The following is an 18,371-nucleotide window of genomic DNA, read 5'->3' on the forward strand; positions in this document are numbered from 1 at the left end:
AACGAAATCATTGAAGGAATTAGTCTGGATACATTTTGTACATCGCAGAGAACACTTGCAGATGCCCTTGCAGTTGTAATGCCAGGCTTAGCTAATATCTAGCAAGGCTTTCCTGGGTCAGGTTGTTTGCTTTTAATGTAAAATCTGTCCCATATTTCACTTGGGAATGGCATTATGCCAAGCTGCAGGGATTGCAAGAAGTGCCTGTCTTGGGGGCCTTTACTCAAAACCTCATTTGTGTCCCTTTCCACTCCTGATTGGATTTTCCAGCCTCAATTACTTCAGTTGGATCCTTTTCCATTCCTGAGTGGATCTCGGGGAGGTTTTAACTAGGCATGTCCTGCCCCAGGCTGTGTCAGTGTCTGCTCATCCCCTTTAGAGGGCAAAATCACCAACATCTGCCCAACTCCCTCCCTGGAAAACAGAGCAAAGCTGACACTGAACTGCTTTTCCCTCCTTCCAAAGGCCAGTGCTCAGGTTATTCTCTCTCCACCCTGGAACACCCTCAGTGTTTGGGGTAAGCCCTCAGGGGCTGGCTGAAGGTGTGACTGCAATCAGCTGAGAGAGCTCAGCAGTTATCCCTGTCTGCACAATGTATTTCACATAACCCCAAACTCCTCCAAAGCTGTGTTTTGACACCATCTAATCTAGGGCAATCAAGCCCTGAAACACCCCTTAATCAAGAGAAACCATACAATTTATGCCATTTATACAATTGACAAAAATTCTACAGAGAGGAGACCCTGGACTAGTTAAGCAAAAAAAAGGTATTTGCAAGAGCAGTTTGAAAAATATGCCTTTGAGTAAGAAAAGATATGAGATGAGCCAAAAAAAAAAGGTACAGGAATGGTTTCACCTATGGGGTGATACGTTACGGATGACATTTCACTTAATCCGTCTCCAAACTAGTTCATCATGAGATAATTGTGTATCACAGAAGTGAAAGTTTCTCTCAAAATAGCCACCCAATGGCAAGGAAAGCTCCAGCTTAAATGGCATTAAGAAAATTATAAGCAGCTGAAAGGAGAAAGAATAGTAGAAGCTATACTTCATCTTTAACACAGAGGAGTCTGCTGCTCCCCTCCTAATAAATCTTTGTGCAATAGTAATGGATTGCTATGGAATGGCCAAATATTAATAAAGCCTGGGTGGCTGACAACTTCCTACACCCTGCACCGTGCTGGAATAATGGCATTTGTCTCTGTGCTCAGTTCACTGCCATTTATTTGGGATGTTAAACCATTAGGACTCAGATAACCACCCTGATTGGATTTGTTTTAAATAGCAGCTGTCCCCATTAACCCAGAGGGCTTCTCCAGGCTAAGGCAAAGGCTTCTTCTGCAGCCCAGCAGTTTTGGGGCCAGTTCCACTCCCACAACCCAATGGACACCAGTCTGAGACGCCTCCAAATGCAGTGGATGCTCACACAGATTTCCAAATACGTGTCAACACCACCACTATGGACACAGCACATCTTTAGGCATCGAGGCAAAGTGGGCATGGGCTCCCAGTGGCCATGGATAAAACATTTGACATTTCCTGCTACTCCCACCTCTGGAGGTTCACCTGTCCCCAGTTCATGTGGTGACAGCTGCAGGGGAGACAAGTTCCACCCCCATCAGCCACCTAAATCCATCTGTGCTTGTGTTTTCCCAATGTGAGGCTTTCCCAGGTGATGGATCATATTTGTCACAGCCCAGGATGAATTTACCTGGAGCATCCATGGAGACAAAGTGTGGAAATGCTGAGCAGTCACTGCTGCAGGCACAGCAAGGGAAGCACAGCAACCTTGGCACTCGCATTTGCTCCAGTCTCAAAATCATTCTTTTAGCTCAGATCAGTTTAAAACTGAAGTTTTCCCATCAGAAGGTACAAATAAGGGTGGACAAGTCTTGCTCCAAACAGAGATGTGAAATCTGCTGGGCTCTCAGCTCTAGTTATCCAGAATTGCACTTGAGAGCACTCAGGCCATAGTAAGGAAACAATTAATTCACATTATCAATTATTTATGGTGAATAAAAAAAGGAGGAATCATTCCATTACCTTTATGGCAGATTTAAATGAAAGCAATAACAGTGCCTTATGACTTTTTACAGGTTCCCAGATCGTCCATGAGAATGCTCCTTTGGTGAAATCCCTGTTGCTGGCAGGACCTGCTGGTGTTGGGAAGAAAATGTTGGTCCATGCCATCTGCACAGAAACAGGAGCCAACCTCTTCAACCTCTCTCCTTCCAACATTGCTGGGAAGTGTCCAGGCAGGGATGACCTCATAATGATGCTTCACATGGTCCTCAAGGTGATCCAGTTCTTTTGTGGACAAACAGGGAATTGTAGTTTCTCCATAACAAGGAACATCCACACCTTGGGCAAAGCTGCTCAACCCTATTTGGAATTCCTTCCCTGCCTTCAAGTGTTCAAAACATCAGCAGGAATTTCTTCATGGAAAGGGCTGCCAGCCCTTGGAAGGGGCTGCCCAGGGAGTGGTGGGTCCCCATCCCTGGGGTGTCCAAGGAACAAATGGATGTGGCACTCAGTGCTCTGGGCTGATTGAAAGGTGGTGAAAAGTCAAAGGTTGGACTTGATCTTGGAGGTCTTTTCCAACCAAAAAGATTCTGTGATTCTGTGAAACCACTTGTTGACAGCCAGTGTGTGCAGCTCTGCAGAGGATTTAATGCCCCTGGAGAAATCACTGGGAGCAGCCATATTTTCCACATTAAGATTTATGGGAGCTCTGTGTTACCTGGAATATGAAAAGCAGCACAGATAAAGAAAATTCTGTTCTCTGTTTATGTGCACATCAGCCAGGAATGCTTGCCATGCAGCATTTAATCAAATGCTAGGCTGGGGGTGGTCAGAAATTTCCTCTCTGGGACTGTTGCTGGACAAGAGCTCTCTCCCCTATATTGCACTCTGCCTATCAGCAAGCTCTTCAAATGAATGAATCCTGGTTCAGGTTTACAGGAACAGAAATGTATGAGAAGTCTGGAAATGAAAGCAGGCATATGAACTGTGAAGAACATAGCCCAAACCCTCCTCAAAAAAGAAAAAAAAAAAAAAAAAAAACAACAAAAAACCAACCGAAAAATTTTAAAAATACACTATCCTGGCAAGATTTCTTCCAGATTCTAAGTCCTCAGCATTTCTGCTCCAGATGGGAGCTGGTAAACATTTTCAGACAAAAAAAAAGTAGGAAAAAGCCAAATGTAGCATTTTTTCCAGTGCCAGTGGTCTACTAAAATTGGCTTTTTCTGGGGATTTATCAGCAGTATTCCATGGAATCCAGTCTTACAACAGGTTTTGTGACAGGCGCCTCCATTCCCAGAAAAGCCACATTTCGCGGTCAGGAGCAAAACAATCCCCGAGGAGCCCAGTGACAGTGCTGTGATCACACACACCCTTGATGCTGTGGCACTGACACTGGGCCTGGCACTCCCTGACACGATTTAGAGCCATTATCCTGAGCTAACAGCCCCCCTTCTCTGCACATTTCACCTTTCTCCACTTCATTTCTCTGCCCTCATCAATGGCAGAGCTCAGCTCTGGCTGCAGGCACGGCCCATGCCATCCTTGCCCTCACACAGTCCCTGCCAGAGCACAAGGACTTGGGGCACAGGACAAATAAGGGAAGTCTTTTTACTCCTGGACAAGGTTCCAGCTGAAGATGGCAAGGGGTTTTTCTGTATATTTGCATACAAATAATATGAACAATAAGAGGAGCATGCATAAAATGTGTATTTGTAGACATTAATAAGCATAGACACACACATCATGTATGTGTGTGCCTTCAGGTACAGACAAACCCTTACATTTTTCCACATTAATTAAAAACAACTGGAAACACTCTCCAACCCCTTCCTTAAAATCATGGGGAGCACTCCAAGCTTATTTCTCTCTTCTTCAGCTCTTGCAAAAGACATTTCAGTGAACCCCCATGAGTTACTGGGGTGGAGTTGCTCACAATCACATGGAAGCAGAGATGTCCAAGCCTTGCTTATCTAAAGGTGACTTGTTCCAACTGCAACAGCAGCACTGCTTCAAACTCTGCTGCTTTAACAGCAGAGCCAGTGGCACAGCACAGGGTTTCTCTTTCCTGGATGTTCAGTCCTTCCCTGGGAGGGTGCTGAGGCCCTGGCACAGGGTACCCAGAGAAGCTGTGGGTGCCCCCGGATCCCTGGAAGTGTCCCAGGCCAGGCTGGATGGGGCTTGGAGATGCCTGGGATGGGCTTTAAGGTCCTTTCCAACCCAAGCCAGTCTGTGACCCTGTGACACAACACTGGCCTGTCCTAGCATCGTTCAAATCCACTGAGTTCAGTTTTCATTTCCAGTTCCTTTGGTTGTTTCACCTCTCCCATCACCTTCTGTCCCCACGGCTGAGTCACCAGCACATCCCCATCTGCTGAGGATTTCAGCTCAGACCCTGCAGGTTCTCAGAGCCAGGCTGGAAACAATCCTGCACCCAACACCTCTGCAGATAAAATCCACCTCTTTATTCCTGACAACACCGAATGTGCCTCTTCTCCCCTCTCTCTGGTCAAGTCTGTGCAGCAACCAACTCAGCCAAATACCTGCCTGTGCCAGCAAGAATACAGCAAACACCTTAAAATAATTCATTATCCCTGTTATTGGGCATTTGAGACCACAGCTGTGTGCAGTATTGGGCTGCCCTGTTAAACACAGACCTTGACAAGCAGGTCCAGAGGAGAGGAGATGAGGGGGCTGGAGCATGTGAGACATCTGGACAAATCCAGTTGTTTCAGGCTAAAATAAAGCTGGAGTGACAGGGAATTTAAGTGCTGTTTTCAGGGGCTTCATGGGATAACACAGAGTCTGGCTTTGCCCAGAGGTGCACAGCAACGGGACAAAAAGAAATGGGCACAAGTAGCAACAAGGAAAATTGTTTATGTATCAAGGAGAGAGTTTTACGAGGAATCACAGGACTAGGAATCTCCTACATCCAGATTTTCAGGAATTTACTGCTACCCAAGCTGAAGAAAAACACAGGGGCAATGCACATTCAAAACAAATTCCTTGACAAGAGAAAGCTGAACAATGGTAACTGCCCCCACCAAAAAGTTTATTTTTCCTCATGGTACAAAAATCTGGGTATTTGGATTACTGTAAGACTGAACAGTGGCATATGTGGCAGACAAAGCATGGAAGGAGTTGGTATCTTGCAGCTGACATTAATAATCCCAGCTCTTGGTCTTATGTGACCCAGCACAGTACCCCTCAGCAGAGGGTCCTGTGTGCAGAGACCACTGAAAATCCCCCAAATCTCCAGAATCAGGCACTTCTGGGCAGGTTTTTTTGGTAACAGAAACTGCTGTCAAGCCAGCTTTGTACTGCAGCTTCCCAGAAGTGCCTTTATGGAGAGTTAGTCAAGCAAAATACAGACTTTCCACTGCAAGTTGTGAGTGAATGACAGGAAACATGACAGTTCTTTCCCTCTTATCTTCTGATCCACACAACCACTGTTAAACACCAGGATTTAGTAAATAAGGATTAATGGTGCTCTGTGATAAAGGTGAAGTCACCTCACACTTTTGATTACCTATCCTATGTGCAAACAAAAGAGTTTCTGTAATGAAAGGAAACTCTGGAGAGCATAAAATGACCATTAGGAAACTTTTCTTCCATAACTGAAGTGGTGGCTGCTGGCAATTGTTTCGTGGGAGACGCCCTAAACAAGTGAATAGGATTGGGGAAAAAATGAAACTTTAATTTGTTTCAGATGCAAAAGCCAAATTCTTTTTTTTTTTCCCCCTCTCCCCTTTTCAGGGAGGAGACTTAAAAGAGACACAGCAGTCCTGATCCAAGAAAGGCTTGAGTGTTACTCCAGGCAGGCATTTTAATGTCATTCAGAGGAAATGACTTCTCATACCAGAGCAGGAAAACACCAACATTTCAATCTGCCTATTCAGAGGAGATGTAAGGGAGATTGATATTGAATAGGAAAACTATTGAAAGAGGCTGAAAACACCAAGCTTGAGCACTTGTGTTCTCCATAAAGCCACGGCAGATCCTGCCAGGTCAGCTCTGCTTTGGAGCAAGAGTCTCCAGTATAATCTGTCTCCAGTAGAGAATCCCTTCCCAGAAATCCTCCCCAAAACAACCCTCACCCTTCAAGCGTGAACCAGAACACTCTGGAATATTCCAATTAAGCCCCATTCCCCTGCCAAGCAGTCGTTTGGCTCTCCTACACCCCCATAAAATACGGGAAAGATGCAAGGAAGGGCAGCAAAGGATGCATGGAAGCAAAATCAGATCCAGAAAGGACCGAGGTGAGAGGGGAGAACATCTCAGCGACACAAAAGGGCAGGTAGTTCACGAGGTTTAGCTGCAGGGCAATAAAAATGACGAGCAAATAAAGCAGCCAGGGGGTTAATCACTAGCAGAGGGACACAGCCCCTCTCTGGGGGTCCATCCCCTCTTCAGGGCCACAGCAGCACACAGAGAGCACATTGTGCCCAAAGCCACACCTGGGGAAATGTTAATAGTGCAGCACTGACCAGGCTCAGAGGTTGGGAGAGAGGTGGCCAGGAGGAAATGCCAGCAGGGAAGCTGTGTGTGTGTGTGTGTGTGTGTGTGTGTGTGTGTGTGTGTGTGTGTGTGTGTGTGTGTGTGTGTCAGCAGCTCGGTGTGTGCCGTGCAGGGACACAGAAATATTGTCCAGAAATATTTCAACACCATCAATGCTGGGGGACTCTTATCAGGCTCTTTAGCAAGTCAGAGGTGACTATAAAAGTGTTAGACCCAAAAGAAGGGATATGATGGAGTTGATTTAGATTAAATGATACAACCCCAGCCTTTAGAGGCAACAGAATTTTGAAGTCTGCCATTAATCTATTTTTTTCCCCTACTGATTCATGTTCATTTCATAACCACTGCTGTATTGTCCCTTCAGACAGAGCATTTTTCTGGCAGGTTGAAGAGCTTGTCCTGGTACACTGACAGAATTCTTTGTGTGTTTAAGATTTCCATGCCACACAAGACTCTCCCACTACAGCTAAAATTTGGGAACAGTTTTTCCTCCAGCATCCAAAACAATTCTCCTCTTGGTGCAGCTCAGCCTGCTGGAATTCTTAGAAGCTTGAAGTGTTAAGTATCAACAGTGCTCAAATATGCAGTTATTTCTGTGAAAAAGCACCTTGAACTTGTGTTACCCTAAGGTTAAAAATTAAATTTATCCTGTTGCAAGTCATTTTCTGCCTCACAAACCAGAACACGGTGGCATCATCACTGTAGCACGGGAATATTTACCTGCTCCCACTGATAAGGTCTAATCACAGGTTTCAGTAGAGCATTTCTGGGTGTATAAAATACAGAGCACTAAGGAGTTTGCAGCAATAACTTGAGCTTCCAAAAAAATCTTGGGCCTTTTAAAAAAAATTCCATCAAACTCTTCAAGATTGGAGGAGCCTTGTACAACATGTGCTGGGCAAGAATCACATTTCTGCCTTTTCAAGTGTAACAATTTAACTGCTAAACTCTGGCTCCCAGGTTTGAGAAGTTGAACCCAAGGTTCTCAAAAGTGCTGTTTGATCTTTGATGACTGTTGACAGCAGGGTGAGAGGGATTTTTATTTTATTTTTTTTCCCCCCATAATGATTTTCCCGAAGAGCAAATCTCAGTGTGGTATTAGAAGGGTTAAGGGGCCATCTGCTGGCAGCTCCAACAAATTGTGGAATTGCAGCAAAGCTAATAAAATTTCAATTACAAATTAATTATGTACAGTGCATTTAATTATCCACGGATTCAAACTGTCCATGGATAATTCAAATGGAGCACTTTCACGGGGGGATATACAGATCTACAGACCTGCCAACAATTTAAATTAGATTCCAATGGATTCTGGGTGTCTGATGTGGATTTACAAGAAACAGCCTGCCCAAACACAGTGTGTTGAATTGGGTTGTATTAATGTCTATTAACACCTGAAAAATCATGGAATGGTTTGGGTTGGAAGGGATCTTAAAGCTCATCCAGTGTGCCATGGGCAGAGACACCTTCCATTATCCCAGATTGCTCCAAGCCTCATCCAACCTGGCCTTGGACACTTCCAGGGATGTCACATCCACAGCTTTTCTGGGCAAAAAATACATGCAGGTCATTCTCCACATTCAGCTCTTTGCCTCAAAACAGAAATTAGGAAGGAAATTCTCTCTTTAAGAGCCAAAACTGAGGTTATATATTGATATTTCCACTTAGAGAGGAAATAAAAGGGGCAAAGAAAATGAAAGGTGTGACAACAGTAAGCGCTCTCCTGTGAGAGTTAAAATGAAGGTACAATCTGATTTCAGACTTCAGGCTGCGTTTGAGGGGGGCTGCTCACCACAGAAACCATCTCCAAACCAAACAAGGAATATCTGCAGCTCCCAGCCTGTGGTGACCCCACCTAAAGGACAAGATACAGCAGTGTTCAACCTTTGCCAACAGCTTTTGTAGCCCCTGTAACCTTCCCCCTACCCTTATTTCCTTGTCACATCCCACTGCAGCCTCAGGCACTGAACAGGCTCCCCAGGGATGTGATATCTTTTCTGATATGTTGTTTTTATTGTTTTTAATCTTCACTATTAACACTAAATATTTGAGTTCCTGCCATCCAACAAAGGAAAAAGCTCAGGAAGGACATTGATCTGTTGGATTGAGTCCAGAGGAGGCCACCAATCTACTTAGAGGGATGGAGCACCCCTCCTACAGGGAAAGGCTGAGACAGTTGGGATTGTTCAGCCTAGAAAAGGCTTTGGAGTCACCTTAGAGCCCCTTCCAGTGCCTGAAAGGGCTGCAAGAAAGATGGAGAGAGGCTATTCACAAAGGCCTGCAGGGACAGGACGAGGGGGAAGGGATTTAAACTGACAGGATAGGTTTAGATGGGATATTGGGAAGAAATATGTGAGGGTGGGGAGGCCCTGGCACAGAGAAGCTGTGGCTGCCCCTGGACCCCTGGAAGAGTCCAAGGCCAAGTTGGACAGGGCTTGGAGCAATCTGGGACAGTGGGAGGTGTCCCTGCCCATGGCAGGGGGTGGAATGGGATGAGCTTTAAGGTCCCTTCCAGCCCAAACCATTCCAGGATTCTACAAGCCAACTGTTCTGGACTTGGAGGTATCACTGGACACATTCTAGGACTGACCAGTTGCCATCCATAGAAGTGTCACACGCTGAAGGTGGCATTGCTTCCACTTCACCCCAGCAGCAGCACAGCAAACAAACTGCACATCCCTCATTTCCTGCCCTCCTTCCCCATCCCCAGCCCATCCCTCCTGCACAGACACACTCACTCTTTGAAACACAGCTGCAAAAATCAACGGCAGTGCTGCGAGCGACAATGCTCACAACTTAATTCTTCCTGCCTGGCTGTCAATCAGACAGGAGCTTGTGATGTACACAGGCCATGGATTTTGTAAGCTGCCTTACTGGAAGCAGCAGTTTCAACTAGGGGGAATTAAAGGGGGGAAAAGAAAAGGCAGGATAGAAGGATGCTGTGCCTCTCTCTCGTTACCGCTGACTACTCAAGCCATCACTTTTGTTGCTGAGCAAACTCTGAGAGCCACTGGAAAGTGATTAAAATTTGGCAGCAGAATGTCTAAACCTCTGGAACAGCTCAACCTCTGGCGTTTCTATAGCAATGGGGAAGAGTGCAGGATGTGGGAAAAGCCTGTAGCATTGCTGCCATCCTGCTGTGAACCAGAGGTATGGTGCCTCTGACTTTGGAGCAAGAAAATCCATTTTTGGACAATGCCCCCCCCACCTTTTCAAATTTCATTCTTGGGCTCACTGCAAATTAAATATTGGAGTTTCAATCAGAAAATTGACAAACTCTTTTGCTTAATGATTAGTGCCCTCCCTCTCATGCAACAGCATGACATGCCTTGCCTGTCTCCCCATCCAGAAATCCAGGGTGGGATCCCAGCCTCAGCCTAAAGCTGCTCTTGGACTGTAATTCTCCATTGAACACCAAATCCAGCCTTCATTTTGCAAGATCACAACTGAATTTCTGCTGAGAAGTTAAAGATAAGCATAGCAGACAAAATGATCCAGCTTGGGGTGGGCTCTTGATGCTCAATTCCTAACTAGAAAGAGTTGGATTTGCCAAGGCTGCTGAGCAAATGCTATCCATGATTGCTGCACATTCCTGGGGATAAAAAATAAGCCAGGCTAATTGAGCTGCTGAAATCTGGATTCAAAAGCACAGTGACAGGCTCCCAGGTATGAAACCGCAGCTGTTTTAATCAACTCCTTGCCTTTTCTCCCCCATTTTCTCCTAGGTGGGCAAGGAACTGCAGCCTTCAGTGGTGTGGATTGGAGACGCGGAGAAAATGTTTCCCAAAGGGGCACCGAAGGGAGAAGAAGAGGTGAATTCTTCTTTATTTCAGTGCAGATAATTTCTCCTGTTGCACTAGAGCCCACACAAAGGAACAAGTGTATTCCTTAGCTTAGCACATACCTCTATGACCAGACCTGCCAAAGCTTGCTTGATAATAGCTTGTCTCGCTAACTTTTTTTTTTTTTTAAGCTTTTAAGAGAGTCTTGTGACTTCTTAAGAGCCCCCAAGAGGTCACATTTCTCTCTTCCACCTATCCTTGCTTTATTTAAAAATAGTCCAGTCACTGCTCATCAGTGCACTGGAAAGTAAAAGGGAATAATAGAGAATTTCAAAATATGAGGCAAGGAGCTAAAAGTTGAGATGAGCTTAAATTGTTCAGCTCTATTAATTTGAGAAATTGGATGGAGCCAAAGTGAACAATAAAGTAACAAGGATAAATTTCCACTGCAAAAACAAAGAGCCTGTGTTGAATAGTTACAATTACAGATTATTTTCTTTGGGCTCCCAGGAGTCCTAATGCCACTGCTTCCATTTCTTCCTCTCCTGTGTGGCTTCCCCATTGGAAAGAAAATTAAAAGACTGCCCCACAGTCACAGCAACAACACCACAGCAGGGAGCAATTTGCCCCAGTTCCTGTTGCCTGCAAAATACTTTGCTTTTAGAGTTTTATGTGAAAAATTAAACCTTTTTTTTAGAGTGTCTGTGGGGTGACAAGCCTGTATTTTGGAAAGGCAACTCAAGGCAGCCCAACCTTGGCTGGAGCTGTTCCTTCTGCCAGGGCTGGGTGAGGTGATGGGTGTGCAGTGCTCAATGCCCTTAGTGCTCCCCACAGTGAGAAGGAACTTTTCTCTTGGGTTCAAACCCTGGAAGAAAGTGCAGATGGGGATTAAAATTATGATTAGGGGCCAAAACCAGCCCAGATTACTCACAATCCTTGCTTGCTTAGCCATCACTGTGGGAAAATTTCTTGTCCTGCCCACTTCAGAGTCCCTTGGTGGGAGTCTGTTGGCTCCAGGCTTGGAATCCCACACATCCCAAACTGTTCACAGCACATCCAACGTTTACAGGAGAGAGCAGGAACCTGGAGGGACAGGCAGAGGTCAGGGGAAGTCTCTTAGGTGTGCTGGAATTTTGGAGAATCATGGAATGGTCGGGGTTGAAAGAGGCCTTAAAGGTCATCTTATTCCACCTCCTGCCATGGGGCAGGGACATCTTCCACTAGACCAGGCTCCTCCAAGCCCCATCCTAAAAGGTGAGCTAAGCTCAGCCTTCAGAAGCCGAAGTAAGTATCAGTCACAGTGCTCATCCCCAGGTGACACTTCTGCCACCAGGAGTAAAACTATGAGCTGGCTCACCCTGGCCAGCCCCAAAGGGGACCCTCAGCCCCGGGGCTGAGACATGCTCAACTCATTATCTTGATTAAGCAATTGGCACACTTGGAAAAATGCATAGCATGACTATGAGAAGAAAAGGAATGATCCACCAGATGTATTGTGCTAAGACAAGCTTATTTAGGGGGAAAAAAAGGGTGCTACTCTACCCCAAAACTTGTGGGAAAGCTTATTGAATAGCAGTAATGACACCACAACAACCTGATTAGGCTTCTCCAGCCAATATTCACTTGAACATTATCAAATATAACCCTCCAATAAAAGGTTTTGCTCAATACTCATCTGTAAATATGTGTTACAAAGTCAAGCAGTGAATTATTGCAAAGAAATGAACCTCGAGCTCCCAGAACCTTTGTTCTCAGAGCCTCAGCAAGTTAGAAAATACAGCCATAAACAGGGAGTGTATTTTTCACACTTAGAAAATCATAACCTCCAAGAGCTGGGAAGATTCCCAGCTGGGTTACAATTTTCTACCTGTGAGGTTCATCAGGTGTGCAGGTCCCTGCAATATTTCTCCTTGAGCTGAAAATAAGGATTTCCTTCTTTGAATTAGTTGTTTCCTTCCTGCCTTTCAATAACCAGACCAGTAAATTCAGTAGTGAAAGGAGCTGGCACAAAAACAGAAGCCGAAATCAAGTGTTTACCTGAATTTGAGGAAGCAGTATCTTCCTACTTGTGTTACCTCATCTGCTCACACCAAATACAACCAGACCACTAAAAAAAAACCAACAAAAACCCCAAATCCTGTTGCAGGCAGCAGGTCCAGCTCCAGCTCATTAACTCTGAGCTGTCAGCATCGTTAACAACTCTTTCCTTGTCGTGTTTCCACGTGCTGCAGGTGAGCGCCAAACGCCTGGCAAAGCTCCTGCCCCAGTTCCTGAGGGCTCTGAAGCCCAACCACAGGGTGCTGCTCGTGGGGACCACCAGCAAGCCCTACAATGCCAATATGGGACCTTTCTTCAAAGTTTACCAGAAAATCATTCTCCTTCCAAAGCCTGACTATCTGACAAGATTTGGCAAGTATTTCAGGTCGTTCTCGTTATCCTAGTGTTTAAAATTCCTGCTCGTTAGCTGGTTATCCTCAGAACTGCCCTTCAGCTCAAGCCATGCCCCTGGTGTATCTCAAATCCTCCAAATTTTGCTTAAATCAATACAGGCTACTCCAAAGGCCAAATAATAAAAGTGGAAGTTGGGAGAAGAGTTTAAAATACTCTTCACCATCAATTCACATTTTTCCATGAGTTTAGTGTGTACCAAGCTCAGCCTGAGCTGGTTTTCCCCCCTGTATGAAACACAAGATCCTATTTCAACACACATTTTCTATTTTAAGCTTTTATTTTTATTTTTAACACAGGTATTCTGAATTTCTGGTTCCAGTTTGTAGTTCTGAATTTCCAATCTCCATATTCTCAACAACACAACTTCTCAGCCTCTCCAGAACCAAATCATGTCAGGAAGATCAAATTTTCTCTCACACAAATTCCACTTTTTGTGCTCCACAAGAGAAATTGTACAGGTATCCATGATTTTGCATGCCTGGTCTATCAAATGTTTACAGTGATAGACAGACCCTCCCAAATTCTGACAAATTCACTGAATATTCCATGTACTGAGACTCAAATCTTGTAAGGAAAACAGGGATTTTTTTTCTCCTAGCCGTGTAAATTGGTCTAATAAAACAAACTTCCAATGATTTGAGATTTTAAGCACCCTGAAGTCTGCAATAAAGAGCAATAAAAGAAAACACTTTTGGCTCAGGAACCTTGCCACACCTTTGCTCTGTCCACAGGGTCACCTTGTCACAAAACTCTTACAAACACATTGTGCAGTCCAGTTTCATCCTGCATCCCTCAGGGGCAGCCAAGGTACCCAGGTGATGCACATCTGGGCAAGCCCAAGACAGAGTTTGGCTGCCTAGCACATTGTAAATCTCTCCCACGTTCCATAATTTTCCTGGTGGGGATGGGAGTTGGTCACCAAGCAAGGGAACATGTGTTTCATGTTAGGTTACAGCTCTGAGGAATTGCTGAAAGATAAGGAGACATGAGCAAAACCTAGAGAAAGGAGGTGACAGCAGCTGAATTTAGCTGTGCTCACTTCTGGGGGTTGAACTGTCACATTCTGGGACTCTCACCACTAACCTGGAGTCCAAAAAAATGGCCAGCTCAAAGGATTTCACACTTAAGAATGCCCCAAAAAGTGGCATTTTAAAGCAGAACAAACTTGTAGCTTTAATTCTTTGACCTTGCCCCATTTCAGACAGTGCCTGGCTTGTTCTTCAGCTCCAACCTTCCCTCGAGTTCTGTGGAAATAGGATCTTCACCTCCCCATCCTGTCAGTTTTCAGTGCCTGACACCCCATTTGAGAAGGAAAGAAACTCGTTTTGACAGAAAAATAATGACATAACAAATACTTGTAAGCCACAATGCACAGCTACCTGTCTGCTGCAGCCCTCCCTCTGCTTACAGACCAGAGTATTCCAATCTGTGCTCAGTGGGAACAGTAAATATACAATGGAAATCATTAAACTGGAAGATTCACAATCCCATACTGATTTCTTGCCATTAATCACCCAGGCAAGGCAGTGCCTTGTGTTACACACCTGCACCAGGAGCTGCAGCACACAATATATGAGCGTGCTTGCTCTTGTGTGCATTAATTCCTCTTTTATGAATTAGTGATGCAGCCAATATTTATTGAGCACAAGTGCAATTCAAGTGGGAGACCACAATTTGCTGGAGTGAGAAATGCAGTGCAGAGCTGTCAATAGTTATGGGCTGGAGCCCATGGTATCGACATCGCAGTCCAAGGAAGAGGAAGGCAGCTTTTCCAGCAGCATCAACCTTCTCCCAACATCTTCATGCTAAATCTGAGCACACCACACTCAAAATGTCTCATTCAAGGGACTTTTTAACCTCTCATCCATAATCCTCCCAATTTTTCCAAGTATTTCTATGCAATCCTTTAAAGCAAAGCCTGAGGAGACAACATCAAAGATCTCCTAAATTTCTCCAAAACAGATCCTTACTTAACATAAATCAAAATATTGGTATTATTCCTATTTTTTTGGAAGCAAAATCTCAGCTACTTCACAACAATCATGGCACAGAGGTTCACAGCTGAAAGATACAACCAGGTTCACCTTTTAAATAACAAGCAATACCCCAATCACAGAAAATTTGCACCTTGCAACACATGCCTGCATAGCTGGAAGCCTTTGGGACATGGAGGCCCCCCAGTAGCCCTCAGTTCAGCAGGAATAAACTGTGAGGAGGGTCAGAGAAATAAAAACAGGCTGTTGGTAAAGGTACTTAACTCTGCACTTCCAAACGGGAATGCTGGACATCTTCTGTGTAGAAAAGTAGCTCTTACCATTTTTACACACATGCCCACCTCACTTTATGTGCCCTTAATGACTTGCTGAAAAGTACTGAGTGGTGGCCAAAAATTATCAGTGAGGGTTTAAAAACACACGTGCCTAAAGGCCTCTGTGCTGCAAATCTGAAGGTCAAGGAAAGCACACACAAAAAAATTTGGAATCTTGGCTTTCCCAATCGATAGCCCTTATTTTCTTGTTTCAGTTTCAAAGTAAACAATAATAAAATCTCTTTCTCCTGCTCTCCTTTAAATTCCTGCCTTGACATTGTCTCTTTTCCATGTCCTGATGCTCAGCACTATGGAAGCACTACATCCTGCAGGCTGGTGGGGCCCTCAGCCGGCGGGTGAACCTCAACTGCCTGGCCCAGGTGTCGGATGGCTTCACCCAGGGACACGTTGTGGACGTGGTGCAGACTGTGCTGACCGAGCTGAGGCTGCTGCAGATGGCCAGGAAGCCACTGAGGACTGCTGAGTTTGTCACTTCTCTGGCCAGACACGACCCAGTGTACAAAGAGGAGGAGGAAATGTTTCAGGTGACTTCCAGAGCTCTGTTGTCTTTTATCATTCCCTGCCAGGTCCAGCCACACTTGATGTAGGGACGTGCTCACTGTGCTGGTGGCTTGGCACCTCACTATTTGAATGATGTGCTCAACACCACCAAAACCCATCTCTCCCAATCTGGGGATGTGCCAAACCAGTCCTTATTTTGGCAACACAGCTGGCAGAGTGCTTTGGTGAACCTGCTGCTGCTCATGGTGGGCAGAGTGGCCTCCACGTGCATGGATGAAACACACAGGGGCCATTAATTCCATGTGTTTGTCCTTTTCCTTCCAGCAAGCCTGGACATATCACCTTGAGAAGGCAAAGCACCTGGCCATTCAATGTCCACACAGGGATCAAGACCTAAACCCTTCTCTTAAATCATTTCAAACAAGAATTTCTTGAAAAGTTTTCATTTCAGGCTTTAAAAGAAATTAGTTTCTGCCTCAATCTCCATCCCGCTTCTCTTCCTGCCCTCGGGGCTTATAAAATCCTGAGGGCAAAACTGAGAGCATTTGAGGTGTATTTGATTCACTGGCACAGGGTGCCCAGGAAAGCTGTTGCTGCTCTGTGGAAGTGTCCAAGGCCAGGTTGGAAGGGGCTTGGAGCAACCTGGGATAGTGGAACGTGTCTCTGCCCATGGCAGGGGGTGGAATGGGACGAGCATTAAGGTTCCTCCCAACCCAAACCACTCTGTGGTTCTGTGATTCTACACGTGCCTCAAATATCCACAGATCACCTCCAAGCCTGAGAAATGCTACAAAAAATCCTTGGCCACTGGGCAGAGAGCCCTGCTGTGCCCCAGGGAGCTGCAGGCAGCCCACACCAGGGGCTCCAAATGAGGTAAGACCTGTGTACTGCTCCAGGAGACCCCAAAAGAGCTTTCTGCATCCCATACCCCCAGCAGTTTCTGCTGCTTACAAACCCCCCACTCCTCCTGGCTGAGAGGTTTCCTTGTCTTGCTCTTTGAGTCCCCCAGCACCTCTCACCACAAACAGGATGCTGATTCTCACAACTTTCTCCAAGGCTTCTTCCTTCCACTGCTGACCTAATGGAAGTGGATATTTCTCACAGCCCTGCCGAGTACTTCCCCATTTCCATTTGGCTCGCTCAACACAGACAGCATTTGCAATATTTGGCAAATTACTCTTTTTTTATTTTTACCTCATGCTTCCTCACTAAACCAATATCTCTCCTCAGGGAAAGGCTAATGGTTCAGTGTTACAGCAAAGGGGAAAAGAAATACTCCATCTTTCCCAGCTCCAAGTAGTAATCCATTTGTACCTGAAACACGAGAGGAAGTATTTAGTGGGAGTTTAACTTGAAAATATTTTCCCAGTCACTATAAAACATGCCTGTTTTGTGCAGCACAAAGTGCCCAGGCAGCGCTTCATCTGGAACACAGCTCAAATGATCCTGTCCTCACCATCCCATGGCAATCATCTCCTTGCATTAATTACAGCCCTTGTGAAAGTATTTCCTTTTATCTGTTGGAATTTTGTTTCCCTTAAATGTCATGGAGCCTTGCTGCAGCACCTGTGATATGGCACAGGGGAAGAGGATTGTCAAAATAGCCTTGTGCATTAATTAACTCCAGTAATCCCCATCTCTCCTCACACAGAAGCCCCTCTTCCCAAGCTCCCAATCACTGCCATTTCTGGACCTTTCCCCTTGCTTTGTCCCTTGTGGAAGTGGGGCAGCTAAAACACTGTGATCAAAGTGAAGATTAGCCCTGTGATGAATCTTTGATTTTTCTTCCCTGAAAGCATGAATCTCCCAGTCTGACATTTATATTCTGCCAGTGTTCCAAAATGATTATAAATAATGCAGAATTTGTGACAATGTGATTTCTCCCTTCCATTTACTCAAATTTCTGCCCCAATTACACATCCACATTTTTTGAAATTATAAATTAGTGCACCAGGGTGGTTGTTACAAATCCTTATACAGAAATGATTTCTGGAGAGGCAAAGCCAGCTAACCCCACCAGTTCTGCCTGGTAGTGACCGGACCAAAATCATGGAATGGTTTGTGTTGGAAGAGACCTTAAATCTTACCTTGTTCCACTTCATTCCATGGGCAGGGACACCTTCCACTAGACCAGGTTGCTTCAAACCCCATCCAGCCTAGCCTTGAGCATTTCCAGGGATGTGGCAGCCACAGAAACACCAAATGTCCAAAGCCTGTGAACATCATTCCTCCAAAAACCAAATATTTTAACTCTGATGAGTCACTGCTGCCAGTAACTTCCATCCCCAGTTCAGATGCTGGTGATTAACTTTTATTGTATAATTATTTATTATGGATTTTATTTTAGCTGTGTCTGAGGAGCTGACTTCACTCATCTCATGGAACAGTTACACCAGTTAAAGAGACAAAAAGTTACTGTTGTGCACTGAAATATTTGCACAAAGAACTGAGAAGAGAACAGAAAGAGACATCCCAAGTCTCTTGGCTTCTCCTGCCAAATGCCTCTGAGTCATCTGCCAGACCCAGAGCTGGCAGGGAGATGCTCACCCCACCAAAGAGCTCTTTCCACCCCACCAAGCTCACAAAAAGCTCTTGGCAAGGTTTTCCTACTCTCCCCACCTCCCATTTAAGGTCTAGAGGGTGTTACAGCCAGGACACAAAACTGAGGGGAAAATAAAATGCCTGTGGCCTGGTGGAGTCTCATCCAGGGCCAGAGACACCACTGGGTTCTCCTGGCCAAGGAAAGGCAATTCCTGCTGGAGCTCCAA

General features: G+C 45.3%; 1 protein-coding gene across 1 annotated transcript in view; it reads left to right on the plus strand.

Moving 5' to 3' along the window:
• Positions 1 to 18,371, plus strand: part of IQCA1 (IQ motif containing with AAA domain 1) — a 97,838-nt gene that overhangs the window by 77,531 nt on the left and 1,936 nt on the right. The window contains exons 15-18 of the mRNA XM_058839899.1: positions 2,097 to 2,296; positions 10,266 to 10,352; positions 12,554 to 12,731; positions 15,388 to 15,626. Coding sequence (XP_058695882.1) covers positions 2,097 to 2,296; positions 10,266 to 10,352; positions 12,554 to 12,731; positions 15,388 to 15,626 — 704 coding nt within the window. The remainder of the gene's footprint in view (positions 1 to 2,096; positions 2,297 to 10,265; positions 10,353 to 12,553; positions 12,732 to 15,387; positions 15,627 to 18,371) is intronic.

This window comes from Poecile atricapillus, chromosome 5, assembly GCF_030490865.1.
Source record: "Poecile atricapillus isolate bPoeAtr1 chromosome 5, bPoeAtr1.hap1, whole genome shotgun sequence".
Taxonomy (NCBI): domain Eukaryota; kingdom Metazoa; phylum Chordata; class Aves; order Passeriformes; family Paridae; genus Poecile; species Poecile atricapillus.